The sequence below is a fragment of the Nannospalax galili genome, unplaced genomic scaffold, assembly GCF_000622305.1.
Source record: "Nannospalax galili isolate Female #2095 unplaced genomic scaffold, S.galili_v1.0 scaffold113, whole genome shotgun sequence".
NCBI classification, from domain to species: Eukaryota; Metazoa; Chordata; class Mammalia; order Rodentia; family Spalacidae; genus Nannospalax; species Nannospalax galili.
In genome coordinates this window covers 7,383,124-7,409,670 of record NW_008335444.1, presented here as the reverse complement: position 1 = coordinate 7,409,670, position 26,547 = coordinate 7,383,124, and the positions used below count along the sequence as shown (strand labels likewise).

Genomic DNA, 26,547 nt, shown 5'->3' with positions numbered 1-26,547 from the left:
GGCCAGGAACATCAGGGGCCCACCATAGCCAGAGGGTAGGCACAGCACACAACCAGAGCTACAGGGTCTGGCAAAAGTAGACTTAATGATAGCCACACCAGGAACAATGGAGCATGCATGCTGAGAAGGACCCAAGAAAGGAGGGAGAGAAGGGATCAGAGACAGACATAGCCCTGGCAGGAGAAAGTGGTGCTCTGTCCAGTAGCCCAGTGCCCTCACCATCCATGTCACAGCTCAACATGGCTTCCTCCAAGGGATGCACACAGCTTTCCTCTAGCCGTTCCTTGGCTGGGGATGAGTCCAAGCTGATGATGTCCTGGGAGTGACAGAGACAACTTGTACCTCAGCACCTCCTGCCTGGGAGATGGCTCAGTGGGTAAAGTGCCTGCCTCAGCACCTCCTATATCACCTGGGCACAGGGACGTGTGAACGATACCTTGCGGAATGGGGTGTTGGGGGAGTTTTCCAAGGCCCCACTGTGGCTGTGCAGCAGCTGCCGAGCATCCTGGATGGCTTTAGTGACCGCATCCCCTTCACCAAGGAAGCCTATATTAGAAAGGGCAGAGGAGCTAGGACCCCATCCCTGGGGCAATCCATACTCCTTACACTTCTTGCCATGCTAGTCCTGAGAGTTCACTATGCTGGTGCTCTCCCCGTCCCTTCCCATATATTCTCATGGGACACCACCTACACAGACCACTGCCACCTATGATGGCTGTTGTGTAGTGATTATAGGTTGGGAATAAGGCAGGAGCCCTGGATCTGTGGCTCAGTGTCCCAAGCCTAAACCATCTAAAGTTAGATGTGCCCAGACAAATGGGATGTGAAGAGGAAGAAGGGCACCTTGCTGAACAAGCCCCTGGCTTTATAAAAGAGAGGCTATGATGGAACTCAGTAACAGACTGGTTCAGTCTCCAGCACTGTAAAAAAAAAAAATTTAAAACCTCAAAAAACTATAACTGAAAAACAGAAGGGACATATCCAAGATGGCATCTGATTCAACTGTTCCCTTAAGTAAGAGCAGTTGGAAAAGCTTACCCAGAGGCAGGCTGGGAGGGCTGGACTGCAGGTCCCTTGTGGGAGCCCCATGGCTGGAGGGGCGGGGTCCACAGTTGTTCACCTTCAGGCTTGGGGAGCTGGAAGTGTTCGGCAGCTCAGGCACCTTGGGCTTCGCTGTGAGGTTCAGGGGCTGGGAGGGCTCCTGGGGACCCAGAAAGAAAGTGAGGAACGCCTATGGAGACCCCCAATCAAAGGACAGGTAGGATGCAGGGGGGTGAGACAAGCACACATGCCCAGAGCAGACAGGAGGGAAAGAACGAGTGGGGAGAAGAGCTGAAGCCAGGGCAGGGGGCCCCAGACCACTGGTTGGCAGGGAGTGGTGTACCTGTAGGGGGTGATGGGCGGCCACAGCCCCAGGCCTCTTCACCACAGGGGCAGGGGGGCTGTGCAGCAGCTGCAGCGGGTACTCCACTGTAAAAAAAGCAGCAAGGGGCAGAGTCCTGGATGAGCCCAGAACAGCAGGCCCCGGCACCACACACTACTGGGCAGAGCCTGGAGCTAGCCCAACTTGTTCTCACCACTGACCTCAACAGGTCCAAGCACAAAGGACCATCCCCCTCCCGAATGTCTCCTGCAGGCTGATGGGCACATAGGCCCTGTGCTGCCCTTCTCAACCCACTCTAAAATGATTTCCAGGGTACGGGGGAGGGAGGGAACACTGCCTACTCATCCAATGCACACTTGGGCCATGTACCTGCTCTGTGTGGGGGACAAATTGAAGATACCTGCTGGGAGGCATGCCTCATGTGTATTCCACCTATAATAATACATGTGTATAAGAGGTGCTCAAAACATCAGTCTCACTCTACAGATAAAAAAAACAGATTCTGGAAGTTCAGTGGGTTGCCACAGAGCCATTACACAGAAGCACTGGGATTTGAAACCAGGTCCTCTAGACTTCAACTCATCCTTGGCCTCTACAGTTCTCTCCTCTACATACTCTACCTCACTAGGCCCAATATCAATGAGATGTGACAGTTCAGGCAGAGATAAGCCTGTGTACAAATCAGTAACCACATGGCAGATGATGATAAAGGCCCACAGGAGGTAAGTCAGGGTACTCTGTTCCAGCGAGGGGAGAGATGGGGTGACAGGGTGTGAGGACATGATATGGGTCATGAAGCTTGCTGCCAGGCAAGGTCAGTTCTGCAGCTGGAAGTTTGGACTAAGTGCCACGGATCACAGGCTATCATTTAAGGCTTGTGAAACAGCGATCAGAGGGGCTGGCTTTACACCTACCTACTCTCCTGGGGCAGCTACAGGAAGCATGCCTGCCCCGTCCCCAACTCTGTGTCTGCTGCCACCATCACTGGACTCACTAGGATTATCGCACAGCTGCCTATGGGATCCTGTTCCCTGTCAGTCCTACATTCCTGCTACCCACAACCAGAGACAACACATTCACTATTCAAATGTTCCAGTGCATCCTACTTCCCAGACTTCATGCTCCATCTCCAACAGTATCCCACACTCCTGTTAACTCATACCCACTGCTGCTCTTGGAGCCTCCTTTTTCTGAGCACCCTACCCTCAGCTCCAGACACTCCCCACCTTCCTTCCCCTTCTCCAGGACTCAGTCAAGTGCCACCTCCTCAGAAAGCCTCTCCAGACCCCCAAAGATCTCTAGGCTTTTCTCACTCCTAAAACTAAATTCTTCAAGATTAAAGTTCCTTTTTATCATCCCCACAGCTCACCAACAGTGACAGAACTACAGGGCTGTTGGGTCTGAGCAGGACAAGTGTGAACAAAGGGATGGTAGCTATTACAACTGGGGGACACCCAACGCTCAAAATTCAAGACATTAGCATTCTGAGATCAAACCAAACGGCTGTCACCATAGGTCTCGGGAGCACTCTGTGGTTTGCAGTACACTTTTCCTTTTCACTCTCAGAGAAGTTCAGAAAGAAAGACTCACTCTCCACTGATAGATCCTAAACCAAGGCCCACAGAGCAAACTAACGGACAAGAGTGGGTCTGGGCTCCTTCCCTGAACTTAGGTCAGCAGTCTCAGTGGTGGCCCCTGCCCTGCCCCACTCACCTGGTTTACAAGGGATGGGCTGAATGGGCAGAGCCAGCTGGGAGTCAGGGGTGACAGGCAGAGGCTGGTGGCTTGGGGGAAAAGCTGGGATCATGACATAAGGCATGTTAACCTGCTGAAGTAAAAAAAACTCAGCATGAGTCCCTGGGGGTCCAAAGAGCTGCCTAGGTGGAGTCAGCCTATGATCCAGGATGGGGCAGGGTCGTGCACAGGGCATAGGGTATGGACAGTCTTCCAAAGGATCCATCTGACCCCAGGCCATGTCTGTGAGCCTGTCTCCATGTCCTTGAGTCTGAGCTGGGGAGAATGACATTTTGGGGTCATCTATTAAAATACAGGACCTCAGGACAGGAGGGAACTAGAACAGAAACGCAGTCTTTTTGTCAGGCCTGAGTAGACCTGTTCTGTACCTGCTAGGAAACTCACCCTCCGCCTGCACCCCCTATCATCACCTGGATCTGCTGCTGGAGAAGGTTGATCTTGTGCTGCTGCTGAATCAGCTGTTGCTGCTGCTTGGCGATCTGATGAGGGAGAGTTGGCAAGGGCATCACACATGGCCCTGGCCCTCCAGCACCTGCCCAAGCCCTACCCCAACTTCCCCAGGAGTCCCACTAGAGAGCTTGGGGAGAACACCAACTCTCAGAACTTGGCCTCAGCTTGTGGGCCATCACCCTCCCCGTGGAGGACTCTGAGCCCTGGCCCTGGGTGGCACCTGCTCCTGTTGCTGCCGAGCCAGCTCCATCTGCTGCTGCTGCTTCTCAAACAACATGGCAGCCATGTTCTTCTGCTCGGAGTGGGCTGTCAGGAGCTGGTCCCGAAGGGCAGACAGTTGGTGGATCATGACCAGAAGCTGCAGCTCCTTCTCAGCCAGGCTCTCTTGGGTCCCTGTTCCACAGTGAAAAACCACCATGACCACCATGAAGAGTGTTTGTCAGTGCACATGTCCTACCTCCTATCCATTTGACATTTTCTACATCCCAGAATTCTGCCAGACTAGTTCTCAAATTCTCTGTACTTCTTTTTTAAAACAATTTATTTTTATGTGTATGAGTTAAGTTATGCCTACACGTATGTGAGTGAACTCATGTCATGAAATGCCCGTGGAGGCCAAAGGAGGGCATCAGATCCCCTGGAACTGAAGTTAACAGATGGTTGTTAGCCGCCACATGGGTGCTGGGAAGTGAACCTGGGTTCTCTGCAAGAGCGGTCAGTGCTCATAACTTCTGAGCCATCTCTCCTGCCCAACTTCTCTGTACTTTAGAGGGATTTTTTTAAAATTTTTAATTGTATTCAATTCAATTCAATTCTATCCTGTCCTATCCTATCCTATCCTATCCTTTGGGACAGGTCTCATTATGTAGCCCTGGCTGACCTAGAATTCACTATGTAGACCAGGCTGGCCTAGAACTCAGAGATCTACCTGCTGGGATCAAGGGTATGTGCCACTGTGCGCAGCCAATGGGATTTTTAATCCACAGATGGGCACAATAACAGTCACTTGACAGGATTAGTTTGATGATGAATAAGCTAACGTGGAAAGCTGTTATCTAGGATCTGTTAGCTTGCTTCCCTGGCCTCCAACCTTGCTGGCTGCTGTAGCATGTTATTCCTAAGAGCTAGGCTGGGGACAATTTACTTTCAGGGTGCTTTTGAAAATGCTGACACCTAGGACCCCATCCCTGTTCAGTAGGTAGGGGAGCTGGTACAGTGATGTAAAGCTCCCACTGTGGGTATAGTTGACCACACTGAGAAAATGACCACTCTGAGAAAGCCAGGCAGCAGTCCACAGTGCAGCCACAGAAGCCCAGATTCAACTATCAGCAGTGAGCTGGAACAACAAGCCTAAAGTGTCCCAAGAGTTACTGTTGACAGCCTAAATCTATCCTATAGGATCTGCTTCCAGCCCAGCCAGGCCTCTTCTACCTGGGGATTGGCCAGATTATTACTTGGAGACTCCCAGGTAAGGGCTGGTGATGAGTTCCCCAGGACAAAGTGGGAGCCAAGGGACACAAGACAGGTGTATAAGTGTACCAAAAACTGTCCTATACATGCAGAGTGGTTGGCCAGACCAGAAGAGAAAGGGGCTCAGACCACCCCTACACTCCCACTGTCTGCACGCAGGCCTGTACCTTTGACATCTTTGGTTTCCACAGAGCTCCTTCCCAGAAATCTATCCTTCCAGTCACTGGACAGCAGCTTCTCAATGGCTGGCACGACTGAAAGAAGGCAGGGTGAGTCAGGGTGAGATCCATCTGAAGGCCTCCCATCCAGGCCCTGCCTCTGACTGGACACCTTACCTTCCTGTAAGTTGCGATTGAAATCCAACCGCTCCTGGCTTCCTGAAGCTGCTTCAGAGGCTGCTGGTCTCTTGGGATCTGGGGACCCGCTGCTCTCTGGAGAGGCACAGTCCTGTAAGAAACTCTGAATTGTCACTGCCACTCCCAAGAAAGAAGCATATAATACAGGGATAGTTAAGTACCCAGAAGTGTCCTTTCTGAGGGACCCCAGATGCTATGGGCCCACCCTAAATTTGACCCAGCCTCATTCAGAAAACTGAAAAAACAAGAGTTCTGGGTTTCAGGCCAGGCTTGGTGACTCAGAAGCGGCTGGATCCCACACAAGTCCCTGCCCTCCATCCTGACAGTCAGGATTGTCACTGAAGCATATGAATGGGATCTAGGTCAGGAGCGGCCTGTAATGGCTAATCTTCATTGGATTTAGGAACACCATGGAAACACACCCCAAGTGTGTCTTCACTTAACTGAGCAGGGCAGACCCACCCTGAGGAAGTGGATCCTGGACTGCAGACATTGCTTTCTCTGCTCCTGACTGCAGATGCAATGTGACCAGCTGCCTCAAGCTTCTGCCATCATGCCTTCTGCACCATGAGGGCCTGTGCATTTGTACCGCCCCAGCCAGGCTGCTTACTCACAGGCACCCACCCTGGCCTCCCTAAGAAGCATTCCCTGGACCTAAGAAGGATTCCCTGTGGCCTGAGAGGTGACTCAGTGGTTAAGAGCAGAAGACAAGTTCCCAAATCAGGCAGCTCACAACTGCCTCTAACTCTAGTTCTAAGGGATCCAAATCCCTCCGGCCTCCACAGATACCTGCACCACATGTGGTGCACATAAACTTATGCAGATATACATATGTACACATACATAAAATAAATAAATAAATCTTGGGGCTGGAGAGATGGCTCAGCAGTTAAGAGTACTGGCTGTTCTTGCAGAAGACCTGAGTTTGAATCTCAGCACCCACATGGTGGCTAACAACTGTCCATAACTCCAGTTCCAGGGGATCCAACATCCTCTTCTGTCCTCTCTGGGTATTTTGTGACTCAGGTGCACTTATATACATGCAAGCATAACACACATACACATAAAATAAAAAATAAAAATAAATCTTTTTAAAAAGTATTCCCTGTCTCATCTTCTCAGACAAGCCTCCTGGTGCCTGAGGCCCACTATTTCATGAAGTGCTTCCTGTCACCCTTACCCCCACTCTTCCACACTGGGGTCCTCAGAGTCCCTGAACTCTCATTGTCATTCATTTGGTTCTTAATTATAATTCCCTTTTAACATCTTGTGTATGAAACAGAAGTTTTAAGAGCTGCAGAAGCCTTACAGACCATATACACCTGTGGGCACACATGTGTTCAGGTGCTTTTACATATGTGTAGGGGCTATGAAGGCCTGAAGTTGACAGGTATCTTCCTCTGCTACGCTCTACTTTATTTACTGAATCCAGAGCTCTCAGGTTCCAGCTACCTGAGCCAGCCACCTTGTTCCAAGGATTCCCCATCTCTGCCTCCAAGAGGCTGCTACACCTCCTTCACTTTTCCCTGGGTTCTAGGGATCCAAATTTCTGATCCTCACACTTGTGCAGCAAGTACTTTACCTGGAGTTGTCTCACCAGCCCCTAGTTCCCTCATCTTAAGGAAATTACATGGTCTTTTAACAGTGATTTTTCACTTTACGGGCTGAAGAGATGGCTCAGCAGTTAAGAGCACTGGCTGTTCTTGTGACCCGGGTTCGAATCCCAGGACTCACATGTCAGCTAACAACAGTCTGTAATTCCAGTTCTAGGGGATTGAACACCCTCGTCTGATCTCCTTGGGCACTGCATGACACAGGTGTACTTATACACATGCAGGTATAACACTCATATACAGAAAGTAAAAATAGTTAAAAAAGAAAAAAATGGTTTCACTCTAACGTAGACAATGAGACTGACTTTCTTAAATCATATGAAAATGGCTAGACTGCTTTTAAGCCAGACTTTCAGCACATGCATCCTGTCTCCCCCAACTAGTCCTCAGGAACAAGGACTGGGTCCCTCCAAGGAGCAGTCTCAAGTATGGACGGAAGGAACCTGGTCTGACAGGTGACCTGGCTTGCGACCCAGGCTGACTTTGACGATGCTCCCCTCCTGCTCATCTGAACTCACCATCTTGTCCCTCCAGAGACCATTCTGCACCCATACTATACAAGAACATGCCGGGCTGGTGGAGAGGGTACATCAGGTATGAGGCTACAGAAGTGAGGACATTGGCCCAGGGGTCCCAGGAAAGTGCTAGGCACCTGAGCAGGAGCTTGGGGGTTAGCGGCATCTTGAGGGTCCCGGGCTGGGTCTCCAGGCTGGGGCTCCACTGTAGTGGCTGTGCCTTGGGGGGCCTCATGGCAAGGCTCCTTCTTCTCTTCAGACTTAATAGTACAGTTCACCATGGTGCCGGCACTATCTGGGGCCAGCTGCACAGAGACAGGACTCCGCATGGACATCCTATGGGAAGAGAAACAAGAAGGAACTGAGATGAATGAGGTCCACAGCCCAGTTGTAAACCCACCCTGGAACTCACGGGGTGCCTCCATTCTTTGCTCCAGCACAAGTACCAGGGATCCCTCAAATACACACATGTCCAAAATAAGTCTACTTTGGGAAGCCACAGAAAAGTTAAAAGAGGCTCTTCCATTCCTCTGGCTTCCTTGTTCTTTATAGATCTAGAGATATTTGGGCCCACACTAGCACTCTCTGCCTCCTTTTTCTTTTGTAGTGCTGGGTGCTGAAGCCAGGGCCTTGCTCTTGCAGGGCAAACATTCTGCTTTTTGCAGTGTTGGGTCTGGTGAATTGAAGGACTCCCTTGAGGATGCCAGAGTTGGTTAACTTGCTGCTTCTGAGTCTGATAGAACTGAATACTGTGTGTGTGTATACATATGTATTATAACTCGTTACTAAAACTTAAAATCAAGAGACAGCACATAAGAATCTGGACCTGAATTCCCAATCCAACGACAAACGCTGGAGTTGTGTGAGTCCTCACATACAGGCCAGTCTGTCGTAGTCCCCACCCAACTGGCCAAAAGGACCCAGAATCAATGACCCAGTACAAGACATTCTTTTTTGTAGTGCTGAGGATTTAACCTAGGACATCCCACAAGCTAAGTGTTTGCTCTACCACTGAGCTACAACCTCAAGTCCTTATTCTCCTCATTGGAGGGACAAGTGAACGTGAAATACTTCTTAGATTAATGTATCTAACAAAAGTCGTACAAATAAAGAGAAATAGGGGAATGGCTCTCGGGAAAGTGTTCTGCTTTTTAGCTAGAGTCCCTGGCCGAGTCTAGTCTCTCCTGACATTGATACTTGCAGTCCTACGTTTTGTGGGGGGTTTTTTGGTTGGAGAGTTATTTATTTTAACTATGTGTATGTGTGTTTATCTGTGTGTGGGTATGTGCATGTGTGTGTGCAGATCCCTACAAAAGTCAGATCCCTGGAGCTGGAGTAAGAGGTGGTTTCAAGCCACCTGACATGGGTGCTGGGAACAGAAGTCAGGTCCTCTGCAAGAGCAGTCAGTGTTCTTAAGTGCTGAGCAATCTCTCCAGCCCCTTAGCTTTTTGTTGTTTTTCAAGACAGGGTTTCACTTAACTCAGGCTGGCACTGAACTCACTACACAGCTGAGGAAGGCCCTGAACTCCTGATTCTCCTGCCTCTACCTCCCAGGTGCTGGGATTACAGATTTGTGCCACTATGCCCGGCTTACAATGCCAAGAACTTCCTGAGAAGCAGCCTCCTCTCCTGCCACATCACTGCTTAGGACAACTAGAGGGTGAGCACCTGCAGGATCTAGGAGTAACTTCCCAAGGCCATGTGAGGCTTAAGGCCAGAGCAGCAGATGCCCACCCTCCCCAGTTCCTGAGAAAGCATACAGGGATGTCTCTGGGCTCCAGTGGCACACAAAGCAGGTTCCCATGAGTCATGAGCCTGCCTTCAGCTACTGGACCATTTCTTGCAACAGTCTTGGGAGATGGGGACTCATTAGAGAGGTTTAGGTCAGGAGCCCTGTGCCTTCACAAATGGATTAATGTCATTCTGAGTTGTTAGAAAAGCAAGTTTGCAATAGAGCTGAGTTGACTTGGACTCCCTTGCCCTTCTGCCTTCAGCCATAGGGTGACACAGCAAGAAGGCACTTGCCTTCCAAGCCACTACAACAGAAAGAAACAAACCTCTGTTCATCATCAATGACCTAGTCTGTGATAATTTGCTACAGCAGCACAAAATGGACTAAGATACATGAGGATTAAATCTTTAGGGGACATATAGGGGCAAAGATCAGGCACAGCCATGGATCCCTTAAACAGAAGGAGCAATATGATACACTAGTACCCCCTTATGGGGAGGTGGTCCAAGACACTCCCAAAGGATTCCTGAAGCCAAGGTGTTTCCTATGCGTACACACTCTCCACCTTAACTAAGCCCAGATGCCACACCAGAGCAATCATATTCGTAGTTTGAGTTGTAACAGCAAAGCGGGTATAAAATTCTTTTTCTTTCTGCACAGTACCACAGGCAGATGTCTTCTTACTATAGGTCCTACCAACTTTGGCATGCAACTCTTCCTACCCCCCACTGAGAAATGTCACCTTTTCATTGTGGTACTTCAGGCTTTGGCGCATCCCAGTTCCAGCACCCAACCCTCGCAGGCTGGGCCAGCGTTGAGTAAACTAAGGGTAACTTGAACATAAGCACTGCACTCACAACAGTCACACTGGATCTGAGAAGCAGATGTCACTAAGTGACACACATATTGTGTGGATACACTGGACAAAAGACGATCCACATGCCAGCATTCTGCTGAGAAACGCTATGAGGGATGAAGATATAGCTCAGTTGGTAGAGGCTTGCCCAGCATGCATGAAACTTTGGTTTCCATCCCCAGAACCACATAAAACTGGGTGTGGTGGTTCACACCCATAGTCCCAGCACTCAGGAGGTAGAGGAAGGAGGGTCAGGAGTTCAAGGTCATCCTTAGCTATAGTGCAAGTTCAAGGCCAGCCTGAGCCAAATGAGACCCTGCTTCAAAAACCCAAAACAAGGCCAGTCAGATGGTTCAGAGGGTAAATGTGCTTGCTGAGCAGAGGTGCAAGCCTGGCAATCTGAGTTCAATCTTTAGAACACCCACAAAGGCAGAGGAGAAAACCAACTGAGTTGTCCTGACCTTTACACATGCCCATCTACAAATATCATACACACAATAATAATCAGTTTAAAACAAAACAAAAAGCCTTATGAATTATTTACTCCTAGGATTTTCCATCTAATATTTTCAGATCACGGTGGACACCTGAAACCACGGAAAGTGAGACTACACATAGGGGCTACTGCATTTGAATAGTGCATCAGTCCTGTGAAGATGAATCTCTATATTGTTTTTTCTTGTAAGGTGTACTGAATCATATACTGTTACAGTCCCATACACAACAGAATACAGTGTTTTATGATTGATTAGGATATATACATATGAATTTGATTTGATTACATCCTACATATTAGACCACAGCAGACTCTCCAGCCCACCCACTTTCTGAGTGCGCGGTACCTTGGGGAACGGGTGCCAAACCAGAACAGGGTGCTACAGAATGAGAGAAAGCTAGCTGACCCTAATCAGACCCCTTCTCACCTGGATGAAGAGAAAAGAGACCCTAGCCCTGCCGGGCCTGGGAATCCTGGAGGAGCCAGGAGAACCTGCAGGAAGCAGGCAGCTCAGCCTATCCGGCTGGGGAGGGGCCAGGAGCCAGGCCCCGCAGGGGGCAGGAGGGGGGCAGGGGTATTATCCTGAAGCTGAGGGCAGCAATTACATAACAAACAAACCCGGGCTCAAGCTGTGAATTAATCAAACCGCTGAAAATAAAACCTTCCTCTCAGGAACTTCAGACAAAAGAAATGAAAACAACCAGGCTGGCTGGAAAATAAAAGCAGCAGTGCTGAAAGCAGGGACAAAAGGAAACCAGACAATAGAGTGTTGGACAAAGCAATAAAGCCAGAGGAAGTGTGACAGGCGCACAATGAGGGCCTGTGGGCTTCTGATCCCTAGGCTCTCAGCCACCTTATCCTGCACCCACTGGCTGCCACCAGGTCGGCTCCTCTGGCCAGACTCGGGTCCTAAGGGCTTTTCTCCTTAGTTTGGTCCCAGCTTCGCAGCTTCCAGCTCCTACCTCAGTCTTCCCACTGCAACCCTGAAACCCAAGCAGCAGTCACAGCCACAGACAGTCAGTCACAGGGAGCACAGGAGGTTCACTCCAAGGGCCAAATGCCACCCCGCTGGACAGGGTGATTACCCATCCATTCAGTGTAAGGTGGAGACAAGAGGTGATCACCGGTCCTGATTAAGTGTAGGGTTTACTGCCCAAGCCGCTGGCCTCATGTGGCTTACAGAGGCACTTGTAAGGCAGCCAGTCCAGGTAGGAATGTGATATATCAAACACACCAAGGTTCTGAAGAGTTGGCACACAGCTCAGAGGTAAATTTATGACAGGTTGTGGTTACAAACTGACCTATATAATAGGTTAAGATTCATTTCACCTCTTCAGGATCCTCCTGCCTTCATGTTTCTTTTTGTAGTTTTGTTTGTTTTTTTGGTGGTTATGTGGACTGAACCCAGGACCTCACACAGGCCAGCAAGCACTCTACCACTGAACTGCACCTCCAACCCTGTGTCTAGAACGCACATTATGCTTTGAGTTCCAGTGTTTCCCAGGGACAAGCGCGGTGCTCAGTCATCTCCTGAGCCTAAGCTTCTGGAGCCTTTTCTATTGCTCCCACCTCTAGCCAGTACCTGAGCCTGCACTATGAGTTATCCTGTTAGGGGCTACGTCTTGAAGCCCCCAGTACAGCCCTGATAACTAAGGAAAAGGCTCCTGGAGACATCCTGGCTGGCTTGGAGGTATCAGTCTGGCTTCCTCCAGTACCCTCAGGTAACCTTGCCACATCCTGTTGTCTGTAGCAGGGCACTTCCATATTTATAAGCACCTGGCTCAGAGGCATGGGGCAGAGATTGTGGCTGGTCTGCTCTGAGCCCACTTAAGGAAAGAGAGGCATAGCCTGAGCCCAGGATCCACACCTGGGGGTGCACCCCTGGGGAACCATGGTTCGGGGGCATCTCATTACCTATCTGTCTGGTCACCAGTATAGCCTGCCTGAGAAGAGCAGTGTCTTTCCCTGCCCTGTCATGACCTTGAAAGAAATACCATCCCTGTCTGCCACAGTGAAAAGAGATAAAATCTCCCAAGTAAGGCACCAGGCTTTGGAGTCCATTTCCTGCATGACCCAGTGGGAACACTGGCAGGTAACCTCTCTGCCATGCCTGTCCCTCACTATCCCCCAGACTGGTCACTAGTAACCCACATCTCACTGAAGTCTATGCGGGGTGAAGTAATGCACAGTGAGCATCCTATGTGAGTGTCAGTCATACGCCCAGACAGACTTGGGTATACCTGAGTCACAACTCAGAACAGTTAAATTCTGAGCCTGTTTCTTCCTGAGTAAAACAGGAAAAAACAAACCCAAGAAAAGAGGTCGAGTCTTTATTAACAACACAGACCCTATGACATGTGCCTGCTTTACATTATCATGGCACTTTGAATTTAGTCTTCAAAGTACTAATCACCTGATGACACCTTCACAATACCTGGTGTTTCCAAATCACCCAGCAGCCTGGGAACTGAACCAGGACAGGGAGGAAATAGCCCTGTTTACATTCATCATTGTAGCCCTAACCTAACATGTACCTAGCACAAGAGATGCTTAGTGTTCTAGAGTAGCACAGGGGAGACATGCTGTTATCCACTCATCCACTATATGGATGACCTACACCCGCTTCAGCTGCAGAACAAGCACATTTCTTTTTGTTTCTACCTTGAATGTTTCTCTCATTTGGGGGATTTAAAGACCCTTCCTTAAATCTCTTTCTCCAGGGACTAAAACTGTCAATTGCCTCACTCCTTCCTTACAAAGCATGTGCCATGATTGTTATCCATGTGCTTTCTCAGGGGGCTTGCCCCTCCCTAGATGCCCAAAGCCCAAAGCGCCTCAGTGCACAGGAGACATGCATTACCTGCTCCCCAAGTTCCACCCTACTCTGCAGTCCCAAATGCTAGTCAGGCATCATTAAACCCAAGGCAGCCCATGAACACCCAGCTCATGGATGTTCTCTTGTGTCTAGCCTCTTCCATCTTGCCCAATATCACATGTATTTTATAAACGAGAGACTGAGGTCTAGAAACATCAAGCTCTTGTGCTGTTGGGACAGCCCGTCTCCAAAACTAGTCAGGGATCCTCCAAAAGCAAGGAGGCTGAACAGCACCCCTGCTCTACCCTCCCTTCCTTTCTAGGGAACACACCTCACAGGTCTTCTGCCTTCCTTCCTCCTTGGCCTTATTTTATCAAGGGTCCTTAAAAAGGTTCATGTCCTTGGGGCTGGAGAGATGGCCCAGCAGTTAAGAACACTGGCTGTTCTTGCAGAAGACCTTAGCATCCACATGGTGGCTAACAATTGTCCGTAACTCCAGTTCCAGGGAATCTGACAGCCTCTTCTGTCCTCTGCGGGCATTGTACAACATGGGTGCACTTACCCACATGCAGGCAATACACACATACACATAAAAATAATAAAATATTTTTTTTAAAAAAAAAAGCGTGATGTCCTCTAAGGAGGGGGTCCCTGACCATTTTCTCCCTTGAGCATCTAGAGCTGGTGCATGTCAGGCCCCGGGGCCTCTGAATCCAGTGCCCTTCGGGGCATGAAGAAACCCCTCCAAGGAGGATAGTGGCGCAGAGTACAGTCTATATGTACTTAGTGTACGGCCAGGTGCCTGTCCTCTTCATAGCCAACCTTCACGGCTCTCCCATGTCCCTTTCTACCCAAAACAAACCACCAGCCACTTCCTCTTCTAATCAGTCAACAGTAGACCCTGCTGAATGGGAATCAAAGGACTCTTCACTCTCAGCCCTTCCTTCCTCCACAACCACAGCCCTCTTGCCCCCCAAATATCGAGATGCAGAGAGAGATTGATTCCCGTTATCATAGTGTGACTGTGACTCAGACTGTGGGCACAGGAAGACAGACAGAACAGCCAGGCAGACAGTCCAAGGAGGGCCACTGGGCACAGCAAACCTCCACTGCTGTTCCCTGCCCCTGCTCATTGGAGTGGTTTGTGCCAATAGCATTGCCAGGGAAAGAGATAAATGCAGCATGGGTGGGGCAGAGCCCAGTCCTGGGGGAATGTCACTTCCTCTAAACCCCAGGGAATTGAGAGCCTCAGGCTGCCCTGAACAATAGTTCCGAGGCGTGGGTGCCTAGAATGGTACCCTGTGCCACATCCTGCCATTCTTCCCACAGGCCGCACCCTGCCACCCTTCCTGGCTCCACCCGATCCTATCTCTGTGTTTATTCAGAGCTGGGAGCTGGGCTGCCTGCAGGCTGAGGACAAAGCTTTCCTGACAGTCCCCTCACCCTTGCTGCCTGTGGACCTGCGGGGATATGGAATCCAGCTGTGGCCTGTCCTAGCCTACCCAGCTGGGTAAGCATAGCCAGCACTCCAGTCCCTAGACTGTTTCCAGGCTGGCCAAAGTGGTATCTATCCACCTGGGCAGTCAGAGCCTACCTCAACACTGAGCTTCCCTGGCATTCAGAGACATGAGCTCCCAAATGTATAAAAGAAGGCAGTGGTCTGGGCGAAACAGTGTCTGGGATGGCCTACCCACCTCCACTGGCCTTCCAGTCTGAAACCAGAGTGTTGTTCAACACAGAGGTAAACTCAAAAAAGAAGGGACAACTCTGGGGAACTACTGGGGTTTGCAGTGCGATGTGTCCCTAGGAGCCCTTCTCTGGAGACCTGATGCTGTCTCTAGTCATGCTTCATCCCAACAGCACAAGGGGCGGCGACTGGTCCCATCCTTGTCTCCAGGGGCCAGGCCAGTTCTGGGACAGGGAAGAATTCTGGCTTCCTCCTAGTGCAGCTGGAGCTGGCTGGCCTTGCCAAAGCCTCATTGGGGATAGGCCTGAGTATTAACCAAAGGAGGAGGAAGCAAAATGCAAGAGGCAACAGTGTGGCATTTACTTGGCTACAAGCCCTAAGCGGTGCTTCACTGTCTCTTCCTCAAAAGAACTCCTTGGAGGGCTGGAGAGATGTCTCAGTGGTTAAGAACACTGGTTGTTCTTGCAGAAGACCCGGGCCCTAATCCTAGCACCCACATGGCAGCTAACAACTGTCTGAAACTCCAGTTCCAGGGGATCCGATGGCTTCTTCTGTCCTCTGCGAGCATTGCGCATCACAGGTGCATTTACCTACATGCAGGCAATACACTCATACACATAAAATAAAAATAATAAAATATTAAAAAAAAGAACTCCTTGGAGGCTGAGGCTCAAAGTTGGACCATCTTTTTTATTATTCTATTTACTTTTAAATATTTTATTTATTATTTTTATTTTATATTTATGAGTGTATTGCCTGCATGTATGTAAGTATACCTGTGCTGTGCAATGCCCATGGAGGTCAGAAGAGGGCATTGGATAGTTGTTAGCCACCATGTGGGTGCTGAGAATTGAACCCAGGTCCTCTGCAAGAGCAGTCAGTGCTCTCAACCGCTGAGCCATCTCTCCAGGCCCTAATTATTTTTATTTTATGTGTATGAGTGTATTGCCTGCATGTGTGTAAGTGCACCTGTGTCATGCAGTGCCCACGGAAGTTAGGAGAAGGTATTGGATCCCCTGGAACTGGAGTTACAGACAGTTGTTAGTTGCCATGTGGTTGCTGGGAATTGAACCTGGGTCCTCTGCAAGAGGAGTCAGTGCTTTTAACCCCTGAGCCATCTCTCCAGCCCCAGGAATGTACCATCTTACCCAAGGCCCAGCAGAGGTGGCACACATGAGTCATATTCATCGACAACTTTGGTTGATGCCCTGTTATTCTCCCTCTACCCCCAGCAATAGATTTTAGTCCAGCAAAGACAACCTAGCCACTATGGTCATAGTACACAGAGTGCCAGGAATTCTTGAGTGGGTCCTGGTCAAGGAAAGGGTAATCAAAAGAAACCAGGGCAGTTTCAGGAACTGGAGAACTTCAGTTCTCCAAACACTGAGTTTCAATAGGATTTCAACATGGTGACAAATGCCTGTAATTCTGGCACTTTTGAGGTAGAGCAGAAAGAGCAGGAGTTCCAGGCCAGCTTGGACTACATGAGATCCCCTTAAAAAGGGGATAGGAGGGTGTGGTAGGAGAGATGGCTCAGTGGTTAAGAGCACTGGCTGCTCTTACAGAGAAACCTGGTTTGATTCCCAGTATCCACATGGCGGCTAACAACTGTCCCTAACTCCATTTCCAGGTGATCCAGTACCCTCTTCTGACCTCCATGGGCACTGCATACACATGTGCACCTACATACATGCAGGCTGTTTTTTTTAATTTTAAAAAATGGAACAGACCAAAGACTGTTGTTCCCTGAATATAGCCCACCCTTGACAGATGGACAGACAAGCAGATTTACAGTGAGGGACTCCTGGGTCCCCATGTTCTTGTCCACCTGTTCCTCAAGTTTTTTTTCCCTGGGTGCCTACATGGTGTTGGCCCCCAGACACCCTCAGTTGGGACAAGCCAAGGATAAAGACTTGTGAAGGGAAGTCGTAAGTACTCAGAGGGCCCTGCTTACCGGGATGAATCTCTGCACTGTGTCTGAGCCTCTGTGCTTTCCCTCCTAGGCTGACACAACAGTTCTACAGAACTCACCAGCTCCTTAGAACCACCTCATTTTCCTCTGGTGCCCAGCAGTGTGAAATGTCTTCCCATCAACAGCGGCCTGCCAATGCCAGGAGCACAGGAATGTGGGAACAAAGGGGTGACTACCGAGGGAAAAGAAGAGTAAGAACAATCTACAAACAGCCGTGTTCACCCAGCATGCAGGGAATTTCATCTTTGCTACACATGCCTTCTACCAGGCTGCCTGGGCAGCACGTGGCTTCTGCTTAGTGACAAATCTAGGCTATGCAGTCTAGGCTCTCATGGTGTTGGATAAAACGGTGACTCTACACGAATGCAGAGTGGATTGAAATCTAGCACCCTTCTTACAAGCCAACTCATTAACTCTATAAACCTACTACTTCATTTATTTGTAAATGTGACAATAGGGACATAACACACAAGCACGCAGGCATGCATGCAGGCACACCCAGTATGGTTTCCAGCAGAAAATGAGGTATTATACGAAAAGCCCAATGCCTGAACCACAGTTGACTGTGATGTTTATTACCAAAGCAATCAGATGCATCAGGAGGCCGGAGGGCAGGAAAGTGGAGAGCTGCCCAACTCACGCCCGCTTAGTGAACACTGAAATTGCCTCCCTTCACATCTACCGTATGTGGTAGAGCTCACAGTAAATAGCATCTTACAGAGCAGCTGGAGAATTAGCAAGTTACTGTAATGAATGAATGAACGAATGAATGAATGAAGTGTACATAATGAAGTGTCAGCCATAGCATCAGCCCCAAAGCTGGGTATAGTTCAAAGGCACTAGCCTCCACACTCCATGAGCCTTCACCCTAGTCCCTGGCTGGCACATCTCAGGGACCCTAGGGTCCCTGAAGCCTGGGGAAAGGCATCTGATTCTCCCTGGTTCCTCTCGCTCTACTGTTTGCAGTCATCCCACTGCAGCAGCAAAGAAACGAGATCAGCAGTCTTAATTGGTAAGCGCTTCAAGGTACGAAAATGTAGATGCTGGTCACCAAGAAAGCCACCAGGAAATGAGGACAGGGCCTTGAACCCTGAAACTGGGCATGCAGTCAGCTGGGTCACCTATTGATGGTGCCGTGGGAAATTTACCTTGTGAGGAATGGGGGCTTCTTGAGGGACTCAAGCATCTCCAGCTTGGGCAGATCCTGAGGACAAAGTATGTGGCCAGCAGCAGCACTCAGTCACTGGAGCCTGGTGGAGGCAGATCACTCAGGCCTGCTTCTCCTGGACTGCCTCTTCCCACCCCAGGGTTCTAGGTGGGATACCACCCTTGTGTAAGCCTAACTGCACCATCGCCCACAAAATAAGCTCCTCAGAAGCCCCAGGTTAGTTAGCTGCTTTTGCTCACACAAGATTCATTCCTCAGTGAATAAAGTGTTCCATTCGTTTTCTCTACATACGCCTCATTTCCTCTCCATTATCTATCCACAAGAGCAAGACTTTTATTTTTCATTTTTCTTTGTGTGTGTATGTATGCATGTTATGTATCTGCAGGCACACATGTGTATACATGTGTATATGAAGGTCAGAGGTCAAGCTTGAGTGTTGTTCCTTGGGTGCCCATGGCCTCTAATTTTATGGATGTCGTTGTCTCTTGGCTTTGGCTCCTCTTCAAAATGCTTGGAAGCAAAGAGAGGGAGGAGACAACCTCATAGTTTCTAATCCCTGAGATTTCATCTAAACCACCTAACAAACAGCCCCCAATGTGGCTAGCCTTCCCCGAAAACTGCCCCAGACCTACTTCCCACACCAACACTCTTTGGAAAGTGAGGTAGCAACCAAGATGTGGCAAAGAGAAAGGATGACTTGTAATCCAGGGAGAAATCTTGATAGAGCACTGAGAAGAAAAAACTAGTAATAGTGATATTGAAGCATCTAAGCAGCCACACGCCTTTAATCCCAGCACTGGGGAAGCAGAGGCAGGTGATCTCTGTAAGCTCGAGGCCAGCCTGGTTTCCAGAGTTCCAGACCAGCTGGGACCGAAGGGAGACCCTATCTCAAAAAGACAAGAAAAAAATTTTTATTATTATTTTATGTGTATGAGTGTTTTGTCTGCATGTATCTAAATGCACCCAGGTGGGTACAATGCCCTGAGGTCAGAAGAAGGCCTCAGATCCCCTGAAACTAGAGTTACAGACAGTTCTTAGCTGCCATGTAGGTGCTGGGAACTGAACCTTGGTCCTCTGCAAGAGCAGCCAGTGTTCTTAACCGCTGAGCCATTTCTCTGGTCCAACTAAGTTTTCTTAAGCATTTACTATGTGCCCAGCACTATTTGAACCATTTTTACTTCTATTAATTAATTTATTCGTCACAATAATTATCTGGGGTAAACACTATAGCTACCTCCATTTCATAGATGGAGAAACAGGAGTTGAGGTATAAGCCCAGTTAGCCTAGCACCAGAATCTGCCTCTCAACCAGGCAACAGGAATTGACTAACGACATGGAGGAATCAGCTCTATCAAGTCTTTCATCAGCACTGTGAAACAGTTACTATTAAACGTGATGACTATTACTGATGAGGACACAGGGTGTAAGGAGTCCAGAGTCATGGCCAGTGAGTGGCATCTAAGACTCTGAACCCAGAGACTGGCTGGTACGGCCTTTCTCTTAAGTACTGGATCATCATGGCCTTGGGAGAGTCATCTCCTGGTGCCTGAATCAGCCCCCTTTCAGCTGGGCCAGTGCTGCTTAGAGCTTTTGACAGCCCAGAGCAAACCTGGCAGAAAAAGAAAAGCCCCCAGCTTCCTTGGGCACGACATCACTCACTCCTGCAGCCATGCCTAGAGACCTGATCAGTGCAGATGGAGAACTCATCATGCCTGCACACAGCTCTTGCAGGGACAAGGGATCTGAAGCCCCAGCTCGATTCACATCTGTGGCAGATGAGTGGCCCAGGAATGCCCCATCTCCCTTACACATAGATCTCTGCTCTCCAGCCACTGCTCCATGCCACCTATCTCCAGGGCTCCACTCCTTTCCCTAAGCTTTACGGTCACCCTCAAAATCTCAACAGCACTGAGCAGATGCCCTAATGAGTGGGTCACTCTTTCTTAGGAATTTTTGTGACTAAAAGGTGTACTCTCTGCAGAAAATCTGCAAAATAAAGGGTAACTAATACAAACATAAAAATTTTAAAGGCGCTTAGCTCCCATTAATCTGGAGATGGCCACTAATTGATCATTTGTCATATTCTTTGAGCAGGGTTAGTCATTTGTGCCTATAATCCCAGCGCTTGTGAGGCTGAGGCAGGAGGATTTTGAAACCACTGTACACAGTTAAGTTCAAGGCCAGCTTGAGCTATACAGTAAGACCCTGTTCTCAAAAATCTAAGGGCATGGTGGCATTCACCTTTAGTCCCAGCACTCCAGTGGCAGAAACAGGCAGATCTCTGTGAGATTGAGGCCAGCCTGGTCTACGTAGTGATATACAATGCGTTCCAGGTCAGCCAGGGCTTATAGGAAGACACTGCCTTTAAAAAAAATAAATAAAAAATCCAAGGAATGGGGGTACAGTTTTATGGTGGAGATTTATTGTTGTTTGGTTTTTGTTTTGTTTTCTTTTATTTTTTAACATTCATAGGCTCTAGCACTGGGGAAAAGTAAAAAAGAAAATTCTCTGGACAGCCATTTTGAATAGCTGCACATCCTCTACCCCGTGACCCATAACCTCCTTATACCCAAACCCCCAAGATTTCTGCTGGTCTCATCAGCTCTTCTGCCATCACAGGTGGGAACACAAGGGCACTGACAGTCAGTGGATCTCATCTGCCTCCTCTTGATGACAAATAGCAAGGGAGCTTTAGAGAGAGGATGGAGGCCAGGAAGGCCAAGAAGCCTGAGCCCAAGTCCTGAAAGCTTTTAGAAAAGCTTCACAGGGCTTCATTTTCCCTTAAAGAGATGGAGAACCACAATGAGATTGTACTTCACACCTGTTAGAATGGCTATTATTATTTTAAACTTTAAATTTGCATACTCTGTGTGTGTGTGTATGTGTGTGTGTGTGTGTGTGTGTGTGTGTGTGTGTGGTGTTTGTGATATAAGTACGTGTGTGTGGGCACGAACACAGGCTAGAGGGGGGTGTCTGGTGTCTTGCTCTGTTGCTCTCCGCCTTACTGCCTTGAGACAGGGGTCTCTGAATCTGGAGCTAGTATGGCGGCCAGCAAGCCCCAGCAATGCTCCTGCCTCCACACTGCATCCCCTCTGCTGGAATTACAGGCTCCGGCAGCCTTTTTATGTGGGTACTGGGTTTGAATTCAGGTCTTCACACTTGCACAGCAAGTGCTCTTGCCCACTGAGCCATCTCCCCAGCCCTTAAATGGCTATTATATTTTGAAAGATAGACATAAACATTGGCTAAAAAGACATGGAATGTGAAATGAGACTGCCATAGACAAAAGTGTGAAAGCTCTTTAAAAGATTGAACACAGAATTCCCATGTGATCCAGAAGGCTCTTTCGAGTATATATTCACAAGAACCAAAAGCAAGGGCATCCAGACTTGCTACAACACTGGTCATGATAGCTGAGAGATGGAAACAAACCAACAATAAATATGCAAAATATAGATACAATGGATAATTAGCCTTAAAAAGAAAGAAAATATGGGCACATGTTACAGCATGAAGGAACATGGAAACATGCTAAGTGAAATAAGCCAGACAGAAAGGAGAAACACTGCATGCTTCCACTTGAAGGTAATTAGAGTTCCAGGAGCTAAGAGAAACACAATGGAGAACTTCATAGGTACTCAGTTTCAGTTTAGGATAACAAACTCAGTGGAGGGATGGTGGAGTTGGCGATGACTATTGCATAATAAATAATGTGAAGGCAGAAAATGTCCTTGAATTGCACTTTACAATGATGTATTGATACATCTGATGCTATGTATATTTTAACATGTCTGGTTTTGTTACAACAGGACCTCAATCTGTAGCCCGGGCTGGCATCAAACTCATGGTAGCATTCCTCCGTGCCTCAGCTTCCCAATTGATGAGATTATAAGCATGAGCCACTACCCTTTAACACAGGGTCTCCCTATAGCCCCAGCTGGCCTGGAACTTGATATATAAACCAGGCTGGCCTGGATCTCACAGAGATCCATGTGCCTCTGCCTCCCAAGTGCTGGGATTAGAGGCATGTGCTACCATGCCTAGCTCTCATTTATATATTCATATATATATATATATATATATATAATTTTTTTTTTTAAATCAAGAGCAAAGGCTGGGAGGCTGTAGAGATGACTCAGTGGTTAAGAGTGGCTGCTCTTGTGGAGGACCCAGGTTCAGTTCCCACCATCTACATGTTGGCAAACAGTTAGCAACTCTAGCTCCAGGGGATTTAATGCCCTCCTCTAACCTCTGGTAGCACTGCCTGCACGTTATACACTCTCACACATGCAAGAAAAACATTCATATTCAAATAAAATTTTTTAAAAGAGAGCAAAAAAACTGGAGCTATATAACTCAGTGGCAGAGTATGTGCCTAGCATGTGTGAGGCCCTGAACTCAATTCCCAGCATCACACACACTAATCATCATCATCATCAAGAACAAGAAACTGCTAATAAACTACACTTTTGTACACCTTTAATCTGCACATAGGTTGAGGAAAGAATGTGAATAGTGCCATAGGCTGGTGACTAGCCTCAGATGGGATGTTGGGAGAGCAGCAGAGGTGCTCACAAGGTCATAATTATAGGCATTAATTGTGTCTAGAAATAGCCAGAGCCAGACAATATGAGTCCTGCCTGGCCATTTAGGTCTTCCCTCAACACCTCTAAGAAAGATTAAAGGCTTCCACATGCTGCGCAGACACAAGGTGTATTTAGGATTCTTCAGCAGGGAGGTAGGGGACCTGTAGGGCAGGAAGCTGGGGACAGACAAGAGACAGTCTTCCCTCAAAGTTGGCTTTCCTGGAAATCCCTTCCTTCTTCAGACTCCCTCTAGAGACACTTTGAGCCAAGCACTGGGTGGACTTCTGGTTTCCAGAACAGCTCTACCACAGGCTGACTGCACATTCTAGGCTTTGGAATAAGGTTTGCTCCGGGTGCCTTGCGGTCTGAAGAGGACACAGGGCAACGATCCAGACTGAAGCATCATAGTAGCCAGTCTGGGTTGAGGGACCACTGGGGAGGACAGGACCACAGCCTTCCCAATCTGCTGGGAATAGTACACTTGTGATCACAGACATTGGCTTCTGTGGGCCACCAGGGCATCCTTTTCATCCTTCTGCTTCTGACAGGCTGGCCCCAAAGGTCCAATTAGCCCTAAGAGTTATTTGATGTTTAATTTTCTGATTTTCCATCTGGTACTTTACTGGTAAAAACTTATCCTCATTCTCTTGACCAAGAACACATCACAGAGTTTGCTGTGTCCAGAGTGGCCTGTGCTCTGCAGCTTGATTAAGGGTGCAGGCACTCAGATGGCAGCCCCCCAAGGGACCCAAGGGACTTCCTATGCAGACTGAAAAGCCACCAGCATCTTCTTCATTCACCTTTGTTTGATGAAAGAGAACCCCTCCTAGGCCCTTGGAGTGCGTGTGTGGGGGTGCATCTCTGAGCCATTAGGACACTTGAAATTCCTCCTGTGGCTTCCCTTCCCCCACAGCATACAGACCTGACCCAGGGGAGGGGGGCGGTCAATGATGGGGTCACTGAATGTGCCCAGCTCAAAACTAGCTCTGTGCTTAGGAAGAATTTAACCCTCTCCTTCCTGGCTCTCAACTGTCCACCCTAAAAGACTTGCCTATAGGGGCAGAGAAAGCAACTGTAGAAGGCCTGGAAGGGTAGACCAAGAGTTGTAAGTGCAGTCGAGAAAGCCCGCCCTTATCACAAGCTTGGGGTGTAATCCTGGGCAAGTCTTCAAAGGGCTGGGAGCCTCAGCATTCCCCCACCCCATCACGGGGCCTCAGCACACTTAGTATATCAAAGAACTTGATACACTGGATGATTTACACAGCCCCATACACATGCAATGGATGACAGGGCTGGACACTTTTAGCTCATAGAGGGGTCTGGCACACACCACCCAGACATTTGCACAGGGTGTCAGTTATTACTTCTCCCAGTGATTAAATTATAGGTGGGAAGGCTCCAGGTCTTTGATGGGAGAGGTTGGGGGTCGGGGGGTATAGTGTGCTAAGCCCCTAACTTCTACCATGAGAGTATAAACCAGGGTAGGCCACATGGGGAAAGGCCTCAGCAGACATGACAGCAAGCTAAAAGGTATCCTAACCTTTTAACACCCCATCCGACACTGTCTTGTTATCTGCAAAGTTCACATTACAGAACCCTACAACAGAGCTTTTAAAAAAATTGCTGGCCAGGCATGGTGGCACACACCTTTAGTCCCAGCACTTGAGAGGCAGAGGCAGACAGATAGATCTCTTTGAGTTCAAGGCCGGCCTATATTGAGTTCCGGGCCAGCTGGGGTTACAGGGAGACCCTGTCTCAAAAAACAAAACAAAACAAAATTTGCAATATCTCATTTAAATAAGTTTATGATTTTGTTTTGGGCCTCATTCGCAGCTATTGGTGACATGTATTCCTTGGGTTGGACATGCCTGGAATCTTTAACAGGGCTGGTATGAGAGCTAAACACATTTCACAGGTAAGGAAACTGAAGCTAAGAGAGGCGGGAGCAGGATGAGGCTTCAGCCACCCTGGTTCCAAATCCCAAATCACAGGCCATGAACTCTGTGAAGAGGCTGCTGCTTATAGGCTCTCACCCCAGACCCCAGGGAACCCTTACCATCTACAGGATCTGCCTTCTGGTCACCTGATGCCATAGTCAGAAGGGAGAAGCAGCCCTACAGTCACTTCCTGCCAGGCTCCTGCAGGCAGCATCCAGCATGAGGGTCCCAAGGGTCAGTTAAAGGCTGCAGACTATGATGAATCAGCCTTAAGAGTCATTTGATGCTTCATTTTCTGATTTTTCATCTGGTACTTTACTGGTAAAAACTCATCCTCCTGACTCAGAGCACATCACAGGGTTTGCTGTGTCCACAGAGTGGCCCGCACTCTGCAGCTTAATTAAGTGCGCAGGCCACTCAGATGGCAGCCCACCCCAAGAGACCCAAGGGACTTCCTATGCAGACTGAAAAGCTATGTATTAAAATACATAGCCCAGTGGCCAGTTTCCGTGAGTGTGGTGGTTTCATACCTCCCTTGGTTCTACGTGCTGAAAACTATCCCCCTTAGTTTAGAGGAGAGATAAAAGGCAGTGTGCACTGAGTTGAACTGTCATTTCGGTCACCTCTGGCAACAATTTGCTCCATCTACCTGTAAATGTCTCCTTTCTGAATGTTCACTGAAGGGTCTACATCTCAGCCCAGCAGCAGTATGCCTGAGACAACAGCTCACCTGGTTACTTTGGGTGAAACGATAACTGACAGCACAGTGACCACAGCTACCAGGACCACAGCAAACACCTGAATGAGAACCTACATGCCACGCCTGTCTTATATATTTTCACCCTAAGCTTATGACCCCTGTCCATGCCAGTACCACTGCAGGAGCAATTTAGAGAGGGACAGTGCCGAAACATGCTCGTTGCTTTACTGAATCCTTTTTCCTTTATTATGTTTTTCTACTGAGTAAGAAAACTATGCTTTAAGAAAGTTCCAGTAGCTTGTGCCAGGTGTGGTGGCTCAAGCCTTTGGTCCCAGCACTTGGGAGGCAGAGGCAGGTGGCTCTCTGTGCATAACATTTCTCTCTCTTTATCTCTGTTCTAAGCATGCTCTCTGGTACTCTGGGCTTCCTTACTTTCTCTAAAGCTCCCCTCCCTACCATGTGGTTGCTTGTCCGCCATGGACGCTGGCCTGCACGCTGGCTTAACTCAAATGGCACAGCTTTTTTTCCCCTTCTCTTCTCCATTCTCCTCTGGGCAGCTGCTGAGATTTACAGCTAGCTTGTCCTGGGGTTTTTCTTTTAAAATCTAATAAAATTGTCCTTGAATGAAGGAAAGGAAGGAAGGGAGGGAGGGAGGGGAAGAGGGGAGGGAGAGAAGGGAAGGGGGGAGGGAGAGAAGGGAAGGAGGGAGGGAAGGGAGGGAGGGAGGGAGGAAGGGAGGGTGGGAAGGAGGGAGAGAAAGAGAAAAAGAAAGGGGGATTTTCCCAGAGAGAAGAGCCAGGACTCAAACCTGGGCCTCCCCATACAAGACCACTGGGCTGGGAAATGGGTCTGGCTCTAGCTCCTCACCATGTTAGGCCACATAGAACAGATTCCTCAGAGGGCTGGGCCTGTTCCCCTCTTCCCCAACCTTCCTACATAATGAGGACTTGGTACAGTTTATGGGAATTTCAATCATTCAAAAATACATCAAATGGTAATGCTACCTGTAATCCATAGAACCAGGAGGATCAGGAGGTTCATGCATCTTCAGCCA

At 48.7% G+C, this 26,547-nt stretch overlaps 1 protein-coding gene across 2 annotated transcripts in view; it reads right to left on the bottom strand.

Moving 5' to 3' along the window:
- Positions 1 to 26,547, bottom strand: part of Sox13 (SRY-box transcription factor 13) — a 44,098-nt gene that overhangs the window by 2,319 nt on the left and 15,232 nt on the right. The window contains exons 2-12 of one of the 2 annotated variants that reach the window (XM_017797460.2): positions 7,681 to 7,879; positions 5,395 to 5,506; positions 5,227 to 5,313; positions 3,810 to 3,982; positions 3,550 to 3,618; positions 3,098 to 3,212; positions 1,754 to 1,816; positions 1,385 to 1,470; positions 1,039 to 1,201; positions 437 to 546; positions 220 to 316 (exon numbers count right to left, since the gene is read on the bottom strand). In XM_017797460.2, the coding sequence (XP_017652949.1) occupies positions 220 to 316; positions 437 to 546; positions 1,039 to 1,201; positions 1,385 to 1,470; positions 1,754 to 1,816; positions 3,098 to 3,212; positions 3,550 to 3,618; positions 3,810 to 3,982; positions 5,227 to 5,313; positions 5,395 to 5,506; positions 7,681 to 7,878 (1,273 nt within the window). In that variant the 5' untranslated portion in view covers position 7,879. The remainder of the gene's footprint in view (positions 1 to 219; positions 317 to 436; positions 547 to 1,038; positions 1,202 to 1,384; positions 1,471 to 1,753; positions 1,817 to 3,097; positions 3,213 to 3,549; positions 3,619 to 3,809; positions 3,983 to 5,226; positions 5,314 to 5,394; positions 5,507 to 7,680; positions 7,880 to 26,547) is intronic. The other variant, XM_008830369.3, reaches the window with a different exon arrangement.